At 39.9% G+C, this 22,218-nt stretch overlaps 1 protein-coding gene across 15 annotated transcripts in view; it reads left to right on the forward strand.

Annotated features, from left to right (window-relative positions):
- The window catches only part of ppip5k1b (diphosphoinositol pentakisphosphate kinase 1b), a 51,981-nt gene that overhangs the window by 9,373 nt on the left and 20,390 nt on the right, over positions 1-22,218 (forward strand). For 4 of the 15 annotated variants that reach the window (XM_067380217.1, XM_067380218.1, XM_067380219.1 and 1 more), the window contains exons 2-24: positions 3,181-3,581; positions 3,673-3,865; positions 5,344-5,434; positions 5,521-5,606; positions 5,771-5,925; positions 5,995-6,096; positions 6,169-6,330; positions 6,419-6,540; positions 7,408-7,509; positions 7,654-7,740; positions 9,831-9,906; positions 10,474-10,583; positions 13,611-13,696; positions 13,768-13,893; positions 16,990-17,111; positions 18,914-19,096; positions 19,184-19,325; positions 19,483-19,706; positions 19,783-19,910; positions 21,053-21,167; positions 21,258-21,365; positions 21,442-21,558; positions 21,702-21,839. In XM_067380217.1, the coding sequence (XP_067236318.1) occupies positions 3,435-3,581; positions 3,673-3,865; positions 5,344-5,434; positions 5,521-5,606; positions 5,771-5,925; positions 5,995-6,096; positions 6,169-6,330; positions 6,419-6,540; positions 7,408-7,509; positions 7,654-7,740; positions 9,831-9,906; positions 10,474-10,583; positions 13,611-13,696; positions 13,768-13,893; positions 16,990-17,111; positions 18,914-19,096; positions 19,184-19,325; positions 19,483-19,706; positions 19,783-19,910; positions 21,053-21,167; positions 21,258-21,365; positions 21,442-21,558; positions 21,702-21,839 (2,922 nt within the window). In that variant the 5' untranslated portion in view covers positions 3,181-3,434. Of the gene's footprint in view, positions 1-3,180; positions 3,582-3,672; positions 3,866-5,343; positions 5,435-5,520; positions 5,613-5,770; positions 5,926-5,994; positions 6,097-6,168; positions 6,331-6,418; positions 6,541-7,407; positions 7,510-7,653; positions 7,741-9,830; positions 9,907-10,473; positions 10,584-11,508; positions 11,533-13,610; positions 13,697-13,767; positions 13,894-15,745; positions 15,788-16,989; positions 17,112-18,913; positions 19,097-19,183; positions 19,326-19,482; positions 19,707-19,782; positions 19,911-21,043; positions 21,168-21,257; positions 21,366-21,441; positions 21,559-21,701; positions 21,840-22,218 lie in introns of all 15 variants that reach the window. The other 11 variants (XM_067380208.1, XM_067380212.1, XM_067380210.1 and 8 more) reach the window with 8 other exon arrangements.

Raw genomic sequence — 22,218 nt, forward strand, 5'->3', positions numbered from 1 at the left:
GAGCTGCCGTCGCACCCTTATCCGGTGGTTGGACCCTTCGTTCCTGTGGGCCGGAGTACCCCTCGAACGAGTGTCCAGGCACGCTGTGGTCTCCACAGATGTCTCTGCCACGGGATGGGGGGCCACGTACAACGGGCATGCAGTGACAGGTCTTTGGACGGGGCCTCAGCTGCATTGGCATACCAATTGCCTCGAGTTGCTAGCGGTTCGTCTTGCGCTGGCCCGCTTCAAGGAGCTGTTGTCAGGCAAGCACGTTCTAGTCCGCTCACTAAGCATTGCGGCCGTTGCGTACACCTACCGTCAAGGTGGTCTACGCTTCCGTCGCATGTTGCAACTCGCCCGCCATCTCTTGTTGTGGAGTCAGAAGGATCTGAGGTCCCTTCGGGCCACTCGTGTCTCAGGTGTGCTCAACCGTGCAGCCGACGAGCTGTCACGGCAGCATCTACTTGCGGGCGAGTGGCGGCTCCACCCCCAGGCGGTCCAGCTGATTTGGCAGCGTTTCGGCGAGGCCCAGGTAGTCCTGCTTGCCTCCCCGGAAACTGCCCTCCGCCAGTGGTTTTATTCCCTGACCGGCGGCACGCTCGGCACGGATGCCCTGGCACACAGCTGGCCCCCGGGTCTGCGCAAACATGCGTTTCCCCCAGTGAGCCTTCTCGCACAACTCATGTGCAAGGTCAGGGAGGACGGGGAGCAGGTTCTGTTAGTGGCTCCGTACTGGCCCACTCGGACCTGATTCTCAGACCTCATTCTCCTCGTGACAGCACCTCCCTGGCCGATTCCTCTGAGGAAGGACCCCCTGACTCAGAGACGGGGCACCCTGTGGCACCCGCGTCCCGATCTGTGGAACCTCCACGTGTGGTCCCTGGACGGGATGCGGAGGTTCTGAGTGATCTCCCGCAAGCGGTCGTAGACACCATCACTTCCGCTAGAGCTCCTTCCACTAGGAATCTCTACGCGCTGAAGTGGAACCTGTTCGTCGAATGGTGCGCCTCTCGCCGAGAGGACCCCCGATCATGTTCGGTCGGATCCGTGCTTTCCTTTCTGCAAGATGGGTTGGAGCGAAGGCTGTCTCCCTCCACCCTCAAGGTGTATGTTGCCGCCATTGCCGCACATCACCATGCAGTTGAGGGTAAGTCCCTGGGGAAACACGATCTGATCGTCAGATTCCTGAGGGGGGCCAGGAGACTGAATCCTCCTCGCCCTTCCTCCGTACCCTCTTGGGATTTGACCCTGGTTCTCACAGCTCTCCGGGGTCATCCCTTCGAACCTTTGCAATCAGTCGACCTGAAACTAATGTCTCTTAAGACGGTTCTTCTGGTTGCATTGGCTTCCCTGAAGAGGGTAGGGGATCTGCATGCATTTTCGGTCGACGAAACGTGCCTAGAATTCGGGCCCGGTGCTTCTCACGTCATCCTGAGACCCCGGCCTGGATACGTGCCCAAGGTTCCTACCACTCCCTTCAGAGATCAGGTAGTGAACCTGCAAGCGCTGCCCTCGGAGGAGGCAGACCCAGCCCTAGCTTTGCTCTGTCCCGTCCGCGCTCTGCGCGTTTACGTGGACAGAACGCGAAGCTTCAGGACCTCAGATCAGCTCTTCATCTGTTACGGAGGCCAGCAGAAGGGAAAGGCTGTCTCCAAGCAGAGGATGGCCCACTGGATAGTGGATGCCATCGCCTTGGCGTACGAATCCCAGGGCGTGCCTTGCCCGCTCGGGTTGAGAGCCCACTCCACCAGAGGGGTGGCCTCTTCCTGGGCGCTGGCTCATGGCGCCTCGCTGACAGATATCTGTAGAGCTGCGGGCTGGGCGACACCTAACACGTTCGCTAGGTTTTATAGCCTACGTGTAGAGCCGGTATCCTCGCGTGTACTCGCATCCACTAGTCGGTAGACGTGTTGTACCCACTCTAAGTGTCGGCTTGCAATGCCATTCCCGCCTCTGGCCGGATACGTGCATACTTTCACTCCAGTCGCGTTCCCCGCTTGGCGAACCCTGTCGAGTTCCTCCGCCTCCCCCTTCGGCTCGGACATTGCGGAGTGTCTGATGCCAGGCCTACATCCGTCGCTGACGCTGTCTGTTGGCTGGGGCCCATATGTCGTGACCCCTCTACGTGAGCGGTCCCATATGTGTATTTTCCACGGTTTAAAACTCCCTACGGGCCGAGTCCGTGTCTTTCCCTTAGCAGAGCCAGCTCTGCTGTCACCTGTCAGATGAGTCTCCCCCTAACCAGGTGGAGCCATCCCAGGGACTCCATATGCGTACTGCCCCCCGGGCCAGTCCATATGTGTATTCCCACGTAAACTCCTCCCCCATTGGGTAGGTAGTGGTCTCCGCAGCGTCCCTTCGGGTTCGCTTTCCCAGTGTGTCTAGTTTACTTAGTGGGTAGTGGTAGACAGCAGTAGACTCTCTCGGTGTAAGCTCGCCCCCTTCACCGCCAGCCGGTGCTATGGGCGGCTGAGCTTGCGCTGGGCACTGGAAGGGGTTTCGTAACTGTGGCGCTTTAGTTGGGATCCCAATTCGTCGGTCACTACTGACGTACGTCGAACGTGACCGACTGAAAGGGAACGTCTCGGTTACGTATGTAACCCTCGTTCCCTGAAGGAGGGAACGGAGACGTACGTCCCGTCGCCACAGTTTCTGTACCCTCGCTGTAGTGCGGACACCAGTTGTCTCCTCAGCGAAAAACAGAGTGCGATTGCATCTGCTTCCTATTTATATACACCTGTCGGGGGCGGTGCGCATTATGCAAATATCGCACGCCAATTCCATTGGCTTGTTTTAGTTTACACGAAGATGATAGGGCTCTCTAAGCGATATCCCAATTCGTCGGTCACTACTGACGTACGTCTCCGTTCCCTCCTTCAGGGAACGAGGGTTACATACGTAACCGAGACGTTTTAGCCACAGAGCACTATCAAACTCATTCAGAATCAAATGTATTACATCCAAATAAATACTATACTCACATGATCCGATATTTGCAAGCAGCATGCATGACGAACATCTTGTAAAGATCCATTTTGAGGGTTATATTAGCTGTGTAAACTGTGTTTATGCTGTTCAAAGTAATGGTGACAAAATAAATAAAAGTATTCATTTATTCCTAAAACAATCTTACTGACTCTAAATGTTGTGCATAAATATATTAACTTATATTGTGTGTTGTATCTTACTTTATTCCAGGTAAAAACAGGAAGAGATTTTGTGAGAGAAATTCATCTGCATAAATTCAAAATATTACTGGTTTTGGAAGGATGACCCCAAATCTGTAAGGATTAAACACACCATCATTTTCTAAGACAACCCAAACGTTGAAGTCACTTCAGGAGCCTCATCCAACTGAATTACACACCTCATCTATCGAATGTTTCCACCACTGAGCTTCAGCACGAGATGGTGTTCTGGGAATTTGACTGTTTGACAGAGACTCGACAGAAATGTCAGGCTCAAGCGGACAGGGGATGTGCAACAGCGGACTCCCTCGGTTCCTGATTGGAAGTGAGGTTGGTAAAATCAGAGAACTGGACGACGCAGACATGAGGAACATCTCAGGGTCTTATGGGGAGGATGAGGAGGAGGATCAGGTAAGGAATTGCTCAGGGATCAATGAAACGGGGATCAAAGCATTGTTGAAAATTTTATAAGTGATGATCATGTGATGTCTTCTTCTTTTAGTCAGAGCGCCAGATTGTGGTGGGGATCTGCTCCATGATGAAGAAATCAAAATCCAAACCAATGACTGAGATTATGGAGAGGCTCTGTAAGTTTGAGTACATCACCGTGGTCATTTTTCCAGAGGAGGTTATACTCAATGAACCGGTGGAGAAGTGGCCGTTGTGTGACTGCCTCATTTCCTTCCATTCCAAAGGTAATTGACATCACACTCAGTTTCACATGCCTTCAAAACATCTCAATGATTATTTTATAAGATGAGTGCATCATAGTCACTTTTACCAATTGGAAACTCTTTGAGCCTCGGCTTTTAGAGTTGGTTTGTGTGCCAAATGATGGAAGTGAAATTAAGATGCAACTGTTAAAGGATTAGTTCACTTTTAAATCAAATTTTCCTGATAATTTACTCACCGCCATGTCATCCAAGATGTTCATGTCTTTCTTTCTTCAGTTGAAAAGAAATTAAGGTTTTTGATGAAAACATTCCAGGATTATTCTCCTTATAGTGGACTTCAATGGCCTCCAGATGGTTGAAGGTCAAAATTACAGTTTCAGTGCAGCTTCAAAGGCCTTTAAACGACACCAGACTAGGAATAAGGGTCTTATCTAGCGAAACGATTGGTTATTTTTTTGAAAAATAATAGAAATGTATATTCTACTTATGGAACGAACGCAGCGCCAGTTCCATTTTTTCCGTAATTAGAATAAGGAAGGCATAGGACATACAGCGTAAGCTTTTTGAAGGATACAAAAGTGCGGTTTTGGGGGAAGCACTTGGAAGGCGATCATTTGTTTACATAAAGCATTTAGATTTATATTTTTCTACAAAAATGACCAATCGTTTCGCGAGATAAGACCCTTATTCCTCGTCTGGTATCGTTTAAAGCTGTGCTGAAACTGTAATTTTGACCTTCAACTGTCTGGAAGCCATTGAAATCCACTATAAGGAGAATAATCCTGGAATGTTTTCATCAAAAACCTTAATTTTTGGATGACATGGGGGTGAGTAAGTTATCAGGAAAATTTTATTGGAAAGTGAACTAATCCTTTAACTCTATAATTTAGTAAAAATCTAACTGACCTGGAACTTTTTTTTTTTTTAAAGAAATTAATACATTGATCAATTTAATGCATCCTTGTGGAATAAAAGTTGATAGTAAACACATTTTTAATGAATAAAAAAGATTTATTTTTTTCAAATAAATGCTGTTGTTCATACTTTGTTCCTCAAAGAATCCTGGAAAAATGTCTGAGATTTTAGTCAAAGTTTTTAACATTGATAATAATAAACATTTCTTAAGCAGCAAATCAACATATTAAAATGATTTCTGAAGATTTCTATCTATCTATCTATCTATCTATCTATCTATCTATCTATCTATCTATCTATCTATCTATCTATCTAAAAACTATGTCAAGCTTAAAACTTTTAAACCTAAAGCTGTTAAAACTACTTCCTGGCTAGGCTTTCTTAAGCCTACAAACATTTTAATCTAGTTTTAAATTGTAAAAATATTTCATATTACTGGTTTCACTGTATTTTTTGGGAAGAAAAAAATGCAACTTTGGTGAGCATAAAAGGCTTCTTTCAAAAACATATTACCAACACCAAGCTTTTAATGTTTAATAATGTGAATGGATACAATTTTTTTTTTTCTCTCTCTCATCTTGAAGGATTTCCCCTTGACAAAGCAGTGAGTTATGCCAAACTAAGAAACCCCCTTCTTATCAACGACCTCAACATGCAGTATTTCATTCAAGACAGGTGTGGTAAATCTTCCTCTGAAATAATTATAATTCCTCTGTTATGAGAGTTGACTAAGACACATAACTATATGCTCATGGCTTTAGGAGGGAAGTGTACAGGATTCTACAAGAAGAAGGCATTGACCTTCCACGCTATGCAGTGTTGAACCGGGACCCCGACAGACCAGAGGGTAAAGGTTATTACCTTGGTCATAATTTTGAATATATGTGTGTGCGATGCTGCGTGTTTCAGAGTTAAGCTCAGCATTGTTCATTTAACAATGTTCCTCATAGTGTGTACATAAATACTCTTTGTATTGCAAACTATTGTGACATTTTGACTTTGCGACACCAGAGTGTAACCTGGTGGAGAGCGAGGACCATGTGGAAGTGAACGGGGAAGTGTTTCATAAACCTTTTGTGGAGAAGCCCGTCTCCGCTGAGGACCACAATGTCTACATCTATTACCCAACCTCGGCCGGTGGGGGCAGCCAGCGTCTCTTTAGAAAGGTACAGCACTGATAACTTTTAATAACTTTAGATTTGTTTGGTCTGGAGCTCATACCGTCTGTCTTGTAGATTGGCAGTCGGAGCAGTGTGTATTCTCCTGAAAGTACTGTTCGTAAGACTGGATCTTACATCTACGAGGAGTTCATGCCCACAGATGGCACAGATGTTAAGGTACTTATGTATCTCATGTCTAGACGCTATGTAGTGGCCGGATATTTTGTTTATTCTTGATGGATGTTGTAGGTTTACACAGTAGGGCCTGATTACGCTCATGCCGAGGCCCGTAAGTCTCCTGCTCTGGATGGGAAAGTAGAGAGAGACAGTGAGGGGAAGGAGATCCGCTATCCTGTGATGCTAACCGCAATGGAGAAGCTTGTGGCCAGAAAAGTGTGTCTTGCCTTTAAGGTAAGCCTCGCAAAAGAAAAACTAAGTAGCTAAAGGTTAAGAATGATAATGAATGAGTTTTTTGTCTCATAACGTCTTTGCAACCCAGCAAACAGTCTGCGGTTTTGACCTCCTCCGAGCAAATGGCCACTCTTTTGTTTGTGACGTTAATGGCTTCAGCTTTGTAAAGAACTCCATGAAGTACTATGATGATTGTGCCAAAGTTCTGGGGTAGGTGAAGCCCTGTTGCTGTCTTCTTGTCATTGGTAACTCGAAAATCTCATTGTCATGCAATCTTTACAATTTCCAACTATATAACCACATAAATATCAAACAATTTTTTGAATTCCACACTTGATCATCAAACAAACACTCTGTTTCTTTTCTTTTCTGAACTAAGCTTTGAATTTAAAATGCATCTTTGATGAAAAAACATGTTAAACCTGCCTAAACTAGTTTGCTGGTCTCCCAGCATGGTGAGGCTGGTCTCATGACTGGATTTGGAGTGGTTTTGGTGACTTTTCAGCAGACCACCCATTTAAACCAGCTAAATACTTGGCAGGCTGGGAGTTAAGGCCAGCTCAGACCAGCTAAGACCAGCAAAATAGCAAGTTTTTTTTATTTATATAGCTCTTTATACAATACAGATTGTTTCAAAGCAGCTTCACAGTAAAAAGAAAATAACAGTATTAATGTTGCAAAGTTTTTTATTTATGAAATAAACACATTTCAGCTGTTACGAAGCTCTAAAAAAGACAATAGTGTCATTATTCATCTCAGTTTGGTTCAATGTTGATTCAGTTTACTTCAATAACAGTGAGAAACAACGGTTCATTATTTATGTAGCAAACCAGTTAAACTATAAAGCATCTCTACAGAAGATAATAGTGTAATTATTCAGCTCAAATCAGTTCAATGTTGATTGTCTAGTTCAATAATAGTGCAATAAGGTTAAATTAAATTATGAAATGAGGTTAATTCAGCTTTAAGCAGCTTTAAAGAAGGCAATAGTGTCGTTGTTCAGCTGAGATGTACTCATTCCTACCTTATAAGAAGATTTCTGGTTATTTTATCTCATATTTGATGCATTTCCCTTAGGAACATGGTAATGCGAGAGCTGGCTCCTCAGTTCCACATTCCCTGGTCTATCCCCATGGAAGCAGAGGACATCCCTATTGTCCCGACTACCTCAGGAACCATGTGGGTTACCATTCTTGTCCTAAGGATCTCTTTCCCGTATCTTTTTATTGTGGAGTCTGGATTATTAAAACCAATTAGTTTGAATTATATGCTTACTATGAGTGTTGTGTTTTTGAAACGGGACGTGTCATCTCTTGTTTGAAGGATGGAGCTTCGTTGTGTTATTGCTGTAATTCGTCATGGCGACCGTACGCCCAAACAGAAGATGAAGATGGAGGTCAGAAACGCCCTGTAAGTGACAGATTCTTATAGGCTGCTTTCACAATACAACTAAATACAGTTGTCACTCTTGTTCTAAGTGCTTAAAGGCCAGTTCACACCAAGAACGATAACTATAAAGATAATTATAACGATAACTACATTAGCATCCACACCAACGCACAATAACGTTCTGTTTATTAAGAGCTAAGCACCGAATATCAAAATTAGATATTTTCACCAACTTATGTATGGGCGCACTCTTGGCGGGATTGTGTCACTTGGTCGTGCTGTAATTAAACAAAACATGAAATTGCCACTAACTACAATAAAGAATTATGATATAAATTGCAATATTTAACGAATGCATTAAGCCGCATTTTCACCTCAGGAAATTTCTCCAGGAACTAGGGACTTTGGGGTGGTACTCGGTATGTTTTGACCACAGGACAGGGTCTAAATGATTACGGGTAAAAATTTCCCCCTCAGAAAGTCCCTGCTCAAGAGGTGGTATAGGGCCCAATGAAATCCGTTTGAATTTTTCCCAAATTCCGCTTTTTTCAGTTTTTTTATTTTTTGACTCCATTTTAATGGTTAAATTAAAGTTTAGTAATCAAAAAGCATGTCTAATTAATTGAAATAATGAATCTTGTCCAATTTACCAACGATTTAATAAAAGTTTAACAAAAAAAATTACCTTTTTTTTAGGGCCCTATGATAAACGTTTTATTCTTTTCCCTCAAATTTTATTTTTACCAAATTCAGTTTTCTGAATTCCATTTTAATGGTTTAATTCCATTTTAATAATCAAAAAGCATGTCTAATTAATTATTCTTAAAAACAACAATATTTATTAATTAAATATATTTTTATGATTTTTTTTTTCAGAAGTTCTATTGTGTATTTAAATTTTTCTGGCAATCAAATTAACGCATACAATTTAATTTATCTTTTAATCATGAAATTAAAGTTTTTTTTTGTCCAACAATGTGCTGCACTGCAATGAGCTTTACTGTTAATATTAAAACATGGAAGAAACACTGAGATTATTGTTTAAAAATATATTTTAATAATTTATTGTTAAATTAATTGATCTAAATTCTACTGTACAACAGTAATTTGTTTCTGTCAAGTTAAATCGAACTTTTATTTTGACGGTTTGCCTAGAGCTTTGAGTTTCTCTATGTTTATGACGGTAGTTTTCTCAAACGAAGCGGTTAAATGCTGATGAAGTGACTTTCAGAGCAGCTCTGGAGATGAATATGTGCATTCATATAGTGAGGCGACAGAGGACGAAAACACCGCGAGCGTCGCATGTGCTTCAGCGTGCGTGCGCCCGCGCGATTGTGTGTGAGGCGGTGTGAGGTAAATGAAACTGCGCTTCTGCATCATTCATTTCAGAGTCACACAGGCATGCAGGATTCATGTTTAAATAGTCTTTTTGTGGTTTAATATTCACAGACACTAGTCTATATCGCAACTTTAATTTAAGTGTACTGACCTGCTTTTAATTCATTCATCAAAAATTTGACAAATTCCGCGTTTTATAGTAAATTCCGTTTTTATGAATGGATTCCGCGATTCCGTGATCATGGAAATTATAGGGCCCTAGTGGTACTTCTACAAAGTTCAGGAACTTTTGGGGGTGGGACTTGGGCACTGAACATACTGATTGGTTGAGTTCATGCAGTACTTTGATTGACTCCACGCAACATTTTATTTCAACCACTATTTTTGTTGCAGTGCATGCAGTAAGAGTTGTTTGCTATTCAAATCAACAATGGAATACGACAGATGGACCGACGATGAGGTTCAGGCTTTATTAAACTTATATGCAGAGAACGAAATCCAGCAGTAACTGGAAAATTGTGTGCAGTCCTACGTCACCGGACTAATCTTTACAGTACTTTAGACCACAATGGGAACGCAGACAGCAACAGGTCTAGGGGAAAAAACTTTATGGGACAAATTGTTCAGAGTATTTTCGGTAAAAACAAGGCTTTAGTGTATCATTATGAAACTCGGTATGTGCCATCGGCACCATACAAGTATGTACCACAATGAAATATATCTATGATTGAAGTATTTTATCTTCTGTTAATGACCATTTCCATTTCTCTTAGGTTTTTTGATTTGTTCGAGAAATACGGTGGCTATAAGAGCGGAAAACTCAAGCTGAAGAAACCAAAACAGCTCCAGGTGGGTCTGTTTTGAAACTCAAGTGATCTATGCATTTAATTTATTTTTATGACACCTGTTACTTGTTCTATAGTTGCAACTTAAGAAAGTACACAATGATTGTTTCAGAACAGGCTTGCCTGTAACCTAATAATTTATTGTGTACAAGGCCTGGAATTTGCACCACAGGGTCAAAAGTTAAACAGGATTGAGCTGTCTTTTTTTAAGAGAGATGTAGTGTTATGTCTGGAATGCTGCAGACATGATACTCATTGGGGTGTCATGTGCATCTTCTGTTGGGTTTTATGTAAAAATTAGCAATCCCCAACACTGGACTGTTTTAAAAAGTCTTTGAAGACTCATCTTTTTAAATCTGATTATTGCTTTGAGTTTGATTTTTCTTCTTTTTTTGCTTGCTTGTATTCTTTGTAATCATATTTTTTTATTTCTCTGTGTTATAGCGCTTTGGGTTTGAGAAAAGCACAATATAAATAAAATGTACTATTAATATCTGTGACAATTTTCATCTGCGATTGTACATTATTACATGTACATCAAAACGTGAACACTTTATTTGATGTTTTACAGGAAGTGCTGGATATTGCTCGTCAGCTGTTGGCAGAGCTGGTCCTACATAATGATTGTGAAATTGAGGAGAAGAAATCCAAACTAGAACAGCTGAAGACGGTTCTGGAGATGTGAGTTTATAAGTATAATACTGTTATTCCCAACCCTCCGTTTCCAACCCTGTGTGTTTATAGAAAGCTACTATACACACACCATCATCTCGATCCATTTCTAAAATATTTTGGATTCCTTCTGTCTTCCATTTAATCCTCTAAAGATTCCTACTTCTCTTTTCACATCATAGGGCACAAGGTCTGGCCAAAAATTTAGTAATTGTTAGCATATTTTCTACACATTGTTTTAGCTATCAGTTTAGCTAAAATAGTAAAGAATGAAAGGAAGAATGTAAAAATAAAAAGTAAGAAAAAATGGTTGCTAACCTCAATACATTCAATTGTAATTAGGGATGCACTGATATTTAAATTTTGCCTGATACAGAGAAGCAGATAATAATTTTCATGCTGATAAATGGCAAATATTAAAATTCTGTACTGTTTTGCCTAAATATATTAAAAATAAAAGTTTATCACCACATTAAAATGTACATTATAAATGAATATTTGTTTTGAGATTTGCTAAACGATATGGTACAAATATGTTGTGCATCCCTAGAAGTAAGATTGAGATTTATATCAAGAGTATGCTGTATTTCATATTGTGTCTGTAGTAGGCAAGAAGTTCAAATGAATTTGCTTTGTGGAGATGCTTTGAATAGAATATGATTATGTGCAAAAGCCTAGTCAGATTTGATTTTGTTGTTAAACTTGCATTGCTATTCTGTCTTCTAGTCTTGAGTGTCATGGATACTTATGTCAGGAAAAAAACATTTGATATTTCATGAACAGCTGACTGTATGTAACTGACTGTAGTGTGATCTTGACTCATGAGCTTCCTTAGTTCTCCTCAAATGGATGAGTTTCTTAACTTAATTCCTTTTTTCTCTCTTGTCCCCTCTCTGTTGTTTCCCTCTTTGTGTCCTGGCCGGTCTCTCCAAAGGGAATCCAGTCTGAATGATAATCAGTGCGCACCCATAAATCCCCTGTCTCTTTAGAAAGCAGGCAAAGTGGATTCTAACCCTCATTAACCTGAGAGATCTTGTCCGAATTACTGACACTTTAATGAGGGCTCCAAAAATTGAACGTACCTTGGAGATGAATCCCTTTTGCAATTCTGTGTGGCATCTGCATGCCATTTTGAAAGTGTTTCTAATCCCTCACGATCCCTCACTTTACTCCTCCTCTCACCGAACTCAAATGGGGGAACCTAATCAACACATTATCGGTTGTTCGGGGTCGTATATTAACTAGGAAACAGGTGCTAGGGGAAGTGCTTTGCTTTGGGATGTAATGCAGCAGAGCAAATGGTGGCAAATTCACTCCAGAGTTGGCTTCTGGTCAATGAGATAAAAAAAGAACACCTTTAGACCAAGTTGTATCAAATTAGAAAAAGACTAAACTAGGGATGCACCAACATTACAATTATGGCCAATACTGATAAGTTGATAATAATTTTGATAAATGTTATTTTTGTTTAAAAAACAAAATTTTTTTTTTTATTATTCTCAATTGTTTTAAACAAAGTCAATAATAATATAAATATAAAAATTAAATAAATAATAATATGCAATAATGGCCATTTACTTACCAGATACCAATAAATTAAAAATATCAACTGACAACTGGTACTGATTTATTGTGCATCTCTTGTCTGAACCTGAAAACTTCAAGGTGTGACTGAAAAGAAATTATGTGAAGATACTTTTGCCTCCTTTTCTGAATATTTCTTGTTCCCTAAATATTTATCACTGCTGTTCAAAATTTTAGGGTCGGCAAGATTTTTTTTAAAAATGTTTTTGAAAGAAAAGTCTCTTATGCTCAACAAGGCTGCATTTATGTGATTAAATATACAGTAAAAACAGTAATATTGTGAAATTTTCTTTTTGAATATATTTTAAAATGTAATTTATTTCTGTGATGCAAAGTTGAATTTTCAGCATCATTACTCCAGTCTTAAGTGTCATGTGATCATCAAATCATTCTAATATGATGATTTGCTGCTCAAGAAACATTTCTTATGATCAATGTTGAAAACAGATGTGCTGTTTAATATTTTGATATTTTTGACTTAGTCTTTGCATGTTCGCTTTGCAAACACTTGCTTGGTACTTCCGCCTACATCACATGTGACTTTCCAACGTGATTACGTAATGCGTGGCGCATCGCAGAGCTAGTGCAATAAAAGCATTTGTGGTTAACAAGAATATAATTTTATACATGTTTGTTTTTTTTTTTTTTTTTTAGAAAATGACCAATTGTTTCGCTAGATAAGACTCTTATTCCTCGGCTGGGATCGTGTAGAGCCCTTTGAAGCTGCATTGAAATGGCAGTTTGGACTTTTAACCCGTTGGCAGCCATTGAAGTCCACTATATGGAGAAAAATCCTGGAATGTTTTCCTTAAAAACCTTAATTTCTTTTCTACTGAAGAAAGAAAGACATGAACATCTTGTATGACGTGGGTGAATAAATGATCAGGAAATTTTAATCCTGAAGTGAACTAATCCTATAAAGAACAGCATTTATGTGAAATCTTTTGTAACATTTATTATCTGTGCTGTCACCTTTGATCAATTCAATGTATTCTTTCAGAATTAAAGTATTAATTTCTTTCAAAGGAATTTCTTTCATACGGTCCCCAAACTTTTGAACAGTAGTGTATATTTATCTTGCTGCATATAATTGCTTTATATAAAAGAACAGAAAAAAGTCATTAAAATGTAGAGACCAACCATCCAGAATTCTCCACTCTCTGCTGTATTGTGTAACTTTAAAAACGTGGCACTGTTGCAGAAGCCACGTTTTATTCCTCCCAAAGCCTGTCATTCCTGTAGAGACAGCCCTGGTATGGCACAGATTAACCCCTGCCAGCTTGGGAAGGTCACTCAGATACATGTTTCCAGAAACATGGAGGCCACAGAGCACCTGCTAGCGGTTTGAGCTCAGTGTTATGTTCGATGTGTGTCTGTGTTGTTCAGTGGGAGAATGTTTTATTAAGAGGGGCTGGTATGTTTATGTCCCTTGCCCCATGTATTGTCTTTCAGGTATGGCCATTTCTCTGGGATCAACAGGAAGGTGCAGCTGACTTATCTGCCAAATGGGCAGCCCAAAGCATCCAGTGAGGAGGAAGGTATGTGTGTTTATTACATGCATTTAAATATATGTTTCAGTGCTGTTGTATAACTTTTGTACCTATGGCAGACGCGCTGAAGGAGGGTCCATCCCTACTACTGGTGCTGAAGTGGGGTGGTGAGCTGACCCCAGCAGGTAGAGTTCAGGCTGAGGAGCTGGGACGAGCCTTCCGCTGCATGTACCCTGGAGGACAAGGTATAACGCTATGCCTGCAGCAGCCAGAGAGCTTTACTAATAAACAGGATGAAAATACAATGGACCCAAATACTATTTTGAAAATGAAGTCACACTTAACCGTAAGAAAACCACTTGGTTTGATATATCTAATACAGTGAAATTCAGACATAAGTGTGACTTAAGTGTCTGAACCACTAGAGTTAAACATGATTAACATTTGGTTACAGTTTGGATTGGCGTTATGGTTCTGTTCTAGGCAAGAACTCCATGCCCATCCATGCAGCCTAGCTTGGATAAGAGCAGGGAGTGCAGCGATTAACCCCCTTAGGGTAAACAGAACCGAACCAACATTAAATGTATTACAGATATCATTAACATTCTTAATGACTATAAATTAATGCAACAGCATACATAAAGATAAATGACAGTCTGATTCGAAGAGGAATATCAGAAGGCCATTTAGCTTTTTTATATATATTATATAACTTTAGATATAACTATTATATTATATATAACTTCTATTTAAGGGTTAGTACACCCAAAAATTATCCCATGATTTACTCCCCCTCAAGCCATCCTAGGTGTATATGACTTTCAGACGAGCACAATCAGAGGTATATTTAAAAATACCCTTGCTCCTCCAGGCTATGAAATGGCAGTGAATGGGGGGCGTGATTTTGAAACAAAAAAATGCATCCATCCATAATAAAAGTAATCCATACATTAATCCAGGGGGTTAATAAAGGCCTTCTGAAGCAAAGCAATGCTTTTTTGTAAGAAACATATCCATATTTAAAACTATATTAACTATAAAACCTAGCTTTCGGCAGATGGCCGTACGTGTCGATTTGCGGCAGAAGAGTAACCTCTGATGCAACGTACGACGTAATGAGGAATGCGGAAGCTCAGAGGATAGAGCAAAACAAAACACCGGTCACGAATTAGAAGACTAAATCGATCATTTTTAAAGATAAATGTCAGAGGATTTTGATATAAGAGAAGAGGAGCTTGAGCTTGTTCCTTAGCCTTATTTGTTTGAACCGCAAGATGCGTCTGAGCTTACGCTACTCCTACATCCTGTGTCATACGTCGCGTGAAGGGTTACTCATTTGGCGCAAGTCGACTTGTGCAGTATGCGTACGGTCGTCCACTGGAAGCAAGTCACTTGAATTCATAAAGTTTTTTTAATATGGATATTTTTCTTACAAAAATGCATTGCTTCACTTCAGAAGGCCTTTATAAACCACCTGGAGCCTTATGGATTATATTTATGATGGATGGATGCATTGTTTTTGGCTTCAAAATGTGGCCTCCCATTCACTACATTCAGGAGCAATGATATTTTTAAAAATGTCTCTGATTGTGTTAATCTGAAAGAAGATCATCAGTTGTTTTGGATGCTCTGTGCTCTCTTTGCATGAGATCATGATACATTGTATACCATGACAAGATATTGTGACAGACTTTGTGCCTGTTTTTAGGTAGTTGGACAGTGATGCAGTTTTGCAAAACTTATTGCTTTGGGCAAGAAACCTGTTTCACCTGTTTGATCAGTGGGCCTGGCATACAAAAGCATGTAAGGGCAGGACTCGGGGAGGAATGAATGCTTTCTTTTACCTCAGATAACACCTTCAACTTAGTGCACCAGCACAAATATCTCATGCTGTGGATTCTTTCTTGTGTAGTTCAGTTAATCCCCTCAAACCTCAAATTCCACTGTATTTGCCCTCTATGCCTAATTGGATGTAACTTATTAATTGTGAGAATTCACAGACTAACAAAGTCAAACCATTTTTTCTAATTTCACTGAGTCAGCAGTATATTTCACTACTGATTATTGTGCTGTTCTTTACCTTCAATTGATAACTAGACAGCTGCAGGTCCCTTGGCTGTGAGTCCCCAATTGACTGTGGTAAGAAGAGCTTTTGGATTGTGTGTGGTCTTTATGTTGGGTCAATGCAAACCATTTGACGCATTCATCATTTTAATTCCTTGACATCCATCTCATTAAACTAATCCAATCAGAGGGACGGCATAGGAACATTCCATGCTTTGCTTTTGCCAGATTGTGTGGAAGATTCCATGATATGGACATTGGTTGTACTCAGACATACACAGATAAGACATCATAGTTCTTGAGAGCTTTTTTGCTTAGAAGCAAGTTTAGCCAGTTTGTTTTCAGAGTTAGTTTTGTCAGCACTTTATATTTAGAAATCAAAAAAGATTTAAAAATCTACACATTTTTTCTATGTAACTTTCCCCCCATAATTTCTTTAGTGATATCAGTACAATCTTTTCTTAGACTGCTGTGCCATTATTTGAGCAATCTATGACTTAAAGGGTTAGTTCACCCAAAGATTGAAAATTCCGTCATTTATTATTCACCTTCATGTCGTTCCACACCCATAAGACATTTGTTCATTTTCGGAACACAAATTAAGATATTTTTGATGAAATTCGATGGCTTAGTGAGGCCTCCATTTACAGCGAGATCATTAAAACTTTCAAATGCCCAGAAAGGTACTAAAGTTATATTTAAAACAGTTCATGTGACTACAGTGGTTCAACCTTAATGTTATGAAGCGACGAGAATACTTTTTGTGCGGCAAAAAACAAAATAATGGCGATTTCAAAACACATTCCTTCATGAAGCTTCGAAGCTTTACGAATCTTTTGTTTAGAATCAGTAGTTCGGAGCGTGTATCAAACTACCAAAGTCACGTGAACCATTGAAATTTCAAAACATTTATGACATAACGAAGCCTCGTTTACTGAAACCACGTGACTCTGGCGCTCCGAACAGCACTTCTCGCAAATGGACATTCTGGAATCTTAAATCAGTTCTGTTTGCTACTTGAGTGGGAAGCACCTAAACCCATTTCGCCAGATGCTTTCAATAGTGTGGATGCATTGAAATGCATGAATTGAGATTTTGAATTTTGTGAAGAAATTCTTCAGCCAGTTAATTGTACAGCACTTTATAGGCACTGTTTTTAAACAGTGGTTCTGTATTGTGAATTTGTGTGTGTATCTTCAGATCCTTTTCTTTTCCAGGATATGCACATACATCTGGGGTTTTGTTATTTCAAGGTCTGCTTCTCTGTGCTTTCGCAGGTGACTATGCCGGCTTCCCTGGTTGTGGCCTTCTCCGTTTGCACAGCACTTATCGCCATGACCTCAAAATTTACGCCTCTGATGAAGGTCGTGTGCAGATGACTGCAGCCGCATTCGCAAAGGTTTGTTTGGGTTTTGTCTGCAGGGATATTTTGGTATTACATAATGCTTTTAGATGGAATTGATATAAACTGCAGTAGATTTACAGTGGGGTTTAAAAGTCTACTAGGGCCACTAGGGAAAATTCTGCTGTTTTGCTTTTTATATCCGTATTTGTGTTGTATTTGTTTTTATCTTTTATTTAATTTAATTTGTATTTTATTTTTGTTTTAATCTTTTTTTTTTTTTTTTTTTACTTTAATACTATTTTTACTGTATTATAATTTTATATTTTGTATATAAATTATGTATTATTAGGTGGATTTTACTTTCTTTTGTTTTTGTTTTTAGGAATATTCAAATATTCTCATTCTTTCCAGGTTTAAATATAAAGTTGTAATGTCAGACTTTTTGGCCCCTACTGGTCATTTCACATATTAATTTATAATACAATTTTATGTACAGGTGCTGGTCATATAATTAGAATATCATCAACAAGTTCATTTTTTTATTTTTTTTATTTTGATGGTTAGAGCGTACAGCAAAATCCAGTATCTCAAAATATTAGAATATTTCCTAAGATCAATCAAAAAATGGATTTTCAAAACAGAAAAGTTCAAGTTATTTAAAGTATGTTCATTTGTACACTCAATACTTGGTCGGCAGCACATATTACAGCAAATGACTTGCTCCTAGCACAAATTACAGCATCAGTGAGGTGTGGCATGGAAGTGATCAGCCTGTGGCACTGCTGAGGCACTAATGAGCCTTCAGATCATCTGTATATTGTTGGATCGACTGTTTCTCATCTTTCTCTTGAAAATATCCCATAGATTCAGGGGTCAGGCATGTTGGCTGGCCAATAAAGCACAGTAATATCATGGTCAGCGAACCACATGGAAGTGGTTTTTGCACTAGGTGCTAAAGTCCTGCTGGAAAAGGAAATCACAATGGACCGACACCAGCAGACGTCACGCCCCCCAAAAAAATTGCTAACTTAAGAAACTTCACACTAGACTTCAAGCAGCTTGGATTCTGTGCCTCTCCAGTCTTCCTTCAGACTCTGGGACCATGATTTCAACATGAAATGCAAAATTTACTTTTATCTGAAAAGAGGACTTTCGATCACTGTTCACTGTCCAGTTCTTTTTCTACTTAGCCCAGGTAAGATGCTTCTGATGTTGTTTCTGTTTCAGAAGTGGCTTGGTAGTCCTTCTTCTGAAGATGTCTGAGTGTGGTGACTCTTGATGCGCTGACTCCGGCTTCATTTAACTCATTGTGAAGCTCTCCCAAGTGTTTGAATCAGCTTTACTTGACAGTATTCTCAAGCTTGTGGTCATCCCTGTTGCTTGTGCACCTTTGCCTACCCAATTTCTTCCTTCTAGTCAACTTTGCATTTAATATGCTTTGATACATCGCTCTGTAAACAGCCACCACATTCAGTAATCTCCATCTGTGACTTACTCTCTTTGTGGAGGATGTCAATGATTGTCTCCTGGACCATTGCCAAGTCAGCAGTCTTCCCCATTAGTGTGGTTTCAAAGAACAAGAGATACCCAAAATTTATACTGTAGGGATGGTCATTTAATGAAACTCAAATGTAAATATTCTAATATTTTGAGATACTGGATTTTGGACTTTAATTAGCTGTACGCTCTAATCAACAAATTAAAAAAAAACAAAAAACTTTTGAAATGTTTTACTTTACATGTAGGGAATCTAGTATAAATGAAAGTTTCATTTTTTTAAATAATTTACAATAAAAAAAATGTTTTTTTTCACGATATTCTAATTATATGACCAGCACCTGTATGTCTGTGTTTAGGGTCTGTTAGCACTGGAAGGAGAGTTGACTCCAATCCTCGTTCAGATGGTGAAGAGTGCCAACATGAACGGACTGCTTGACAGTGACAGCGACTCTCTCACTGACTGTCAGCAGAGAGTCAAAGCTCGATTACATGAGATCATGCAGAAGAACAAAGACTTCAGTGAGGAGGACTACAACAAGGTGAAGAAAGATGCAGCTGCTTATTTGAAAATGGCTCATTATCTCAGTATAACTAAACTAGCCCTAAATGTGTCCTGTCTCTTTAAGTTGGCTCCAACAAGCAGCCCATCTTTGGTAAACTCCATGAGGGTAATTGTCAATCCAGTCAGGACTTGTGACCAAGTTCACACCCTCATTAAAAGCCTTACTTACCAAATCTGTAAAAGGCTGGAAGACCCCAAATCTGCAGGTTGGAGCTCTTTGTCTTCTTAGGATGCACTTCTAACATTCAAGACTTGTTCATATAAGTGTTACAGTATTATTATTGCTCAATAACTCTAATTAAAATGTAAATATTAAACATATTATGTATTATTAAACATAAATATTATGTGTGACATTCACAGACCTGCAGTTATACCACAGCGAGACCCTGGAGCTCATGTTGCAGCGCTGGTCCAAACTGGAGCGTGACTTTCGCATGAAGAACGGCCGCTATGACATTAGTAAGATCCCGGACATCTATGATTGTGTGAAATATGACACCCAGCACAACAGTTCTCTGAATCTGGAGGACACGCTGGAGCTTTTCCGTCTGTCCAGAGCACTTGCGGACATCATCATTCCCCAGGTAGAGGATTCGATAAACGTGGCTAACAGTGTTCGTTTTTTCTCTTTCATCGTGTTTACCTAACACTGTCTTTCAGGAGTATGGAATCACTAAAGCGGAGAAGCTGGACATCGCTAGTGCCTACTGCCTACCTCTGGTCAAGAAGATTCAGCTGGATCTTCAGAGGACTCATGAGGACGAGGCCGTCAACAAGCTGCATCCACTGTGAGTCTCTGTACTGGGGCACAACGGCAAAGTTTTTGACAGTGTGAAGGCTTAATCACATTTTGCGCACTATACATCCTGTTTAGTGTGTCAAATTACTGTTGGTACATTTCACTATGGTGTATCATTTCCTGTGGATTTTGAAAGTAAGCATCCATGCATGCTTTCTGGGCTAATATTATCCAAAACTCCTCATGCCATGTAAGAGGATTGGTTTGACAGTTGTCTGATGCAAACAGTGTTCACTTGTACAGTTTTTTTGTTTGTTTGTATGTTTCAGTCATAGTTAGTTTTGATGTTCGTCATGCCGATTTGTTTTTTTGTCGATATTGTTGATTAAAATTAGGACTGCATGATAAATTGCAATTAACATGAAATTGAGGTTAAACCGTTTGGCTTAGTGCGATTATAAAATCGCAAAGGCTGCGATTTATTTATGTAATTTTTTATATGCAGTTTGTCAATGAAGCACAGCTCTGTGATCAGTAGTAAATGCTGCTCCTTCTGAAAGCACTGAGATTTTGAGTCGCTTATAACATGCATTTGAAAAAGCAACATGTGTCAAACATCTTTCCAAACATGAGAAGTATTTATGAACCTCTTGTCCAACAAAAGACAACATTTAATAACATGTTTAAACTCACTTCATAACCTCAAGTTTGCATTAGCATTGCATTATAAATATACTTTATTATCATGAAAATACTTGAGAAGGCTTGAAAAACTCAGATAAACCATATATTGCATTAGTCATGTGTTTATTAGTCATATTTAATCAATCAAAGCATTTCAATCTTCTGTTTATTCAGTTACAGCGATAGTATGATGCCATAGGGTACTTCTGCCGGGCATATTAGGAGTTTCTACTTTAAAGCGCCCTCTGGTTTTCAGATGGAGCAGTTTTATACAGTTAGTGTTGACATTTGACATTGCAAGTCCTAGTATTGAGACATTGACGTACTGACAAACTACATATTTAAAAGTCCCACTTTACCATTACAAGTGCATTATCTACATTTGATGCTTTCAGTTACTGTATATTGTACAACTTCACATTGTTGTAGAAGCTCTGAAGACTCAGCCGTGACCTACAGAACCTGTGAGTGATCAGATTGTGTATTTCATCCCTCCTGGTGGTTCAGGTACTCGCGGGGAGTGATGTCTCCGGGTCGGCACGTTCGGACCCGGCTCTATTTCACCAGCGAGAGCCACGTACACTCCCTGCTTAGCATCTTCCGCTATGGAGGCCTGTTAGACGTGAGTGAGCAATCATCAGACATGCACATTACGCCCGGCATCATGTTTAATGCAGGTTACTACTGTTTTATCTCATCTGTGTCTGTTTAGGATCAAAAAGATGAACAGTGGAAGCAGGCTATGGACTACCTCAGTGCCGTGACCGAACTCAACTATATGACACAGATTGTTATTATGCTGTATGAGGACAATAACAAGGTATGAGATGTGCCCACTTCAGTCCTTTGTGCCCAATTTCTGTTCTTATTTAATTTGCTGGCATTTGTATCTGTAGGACCCTTCCTCAGAGGAACGTTTTCACGTGGAGTTGCACTTTAGCCCAGGGGTGAAGGGGTGCAAGGATGAGGATAATGCACCAATGGGTTTCGGTTTCCGGCCCGCCTCCTCAGAGGTCTGTGTGTTTTGCTCATCTTAAGGATTATATGTATTTATTTTGGACCATATTACTCTGCTAAACCTTGGATTATATATACAACTTTCTAAGAAATATTACATGCTGGACTCCTTCCAACACACCCATTTCATATGTAATAGAATCATGAGAAGCAAACAAACCCTGGCAGTCTTGAAGACCTTTCCCAAGATGAGCCCGACAGAGCCGCACTGACTGAGCCAATCAACATTCAGAGGAAGTCGCCACTTATACGCAACCGCAAGGCTGGGTCTATGGAGGTACGGTGCTGTACCGTGAACTCTGCTACTAAGCTTTACTTTTCTTTATTTGATAAGTAACTGATAACATGATAAAAAATACTTTGAATAAAATTTGGGTCCATTTTAGGGGGTGGCATTTTAGTTTTTTTTTAGGCTTTAAAAGTTAACATGAATTACGTGTAATCATGTAATCAATAAAAAAGTAACTGTGGTCTGATTATATGGGAGTTCTTGGCATAAAAAGTTAAACCCCCTGGTCTAATTAAAAAATTTATGTCGCAAACGCGTTCACGGCGACCTGAGTTTGATTCCCGTCGATCCTGCCCCCCTCTCTCCGCCCAATGCTTTCCGGTCTGCTCTCTACTGTCCTCTCCAGATAAAGGCACAAAAAGCCCAT

Source organism: Chanodichthys erythropterus, chromosome 24 (assembly GCF_024489055.1).
Source record: "Chanodichthys erythropterus isolate Z2021 chromosome 24, ASM2448905v1, whole genome shotgun sequence".
In the NCBI taxonomy this organism is placed as follows: Eukaryota; Metazoa; Chordata; class Actinopteri; order Cypriniformes; family Xenocyprididae; genus Chanodichthys; species Chanodichthys erythropterus.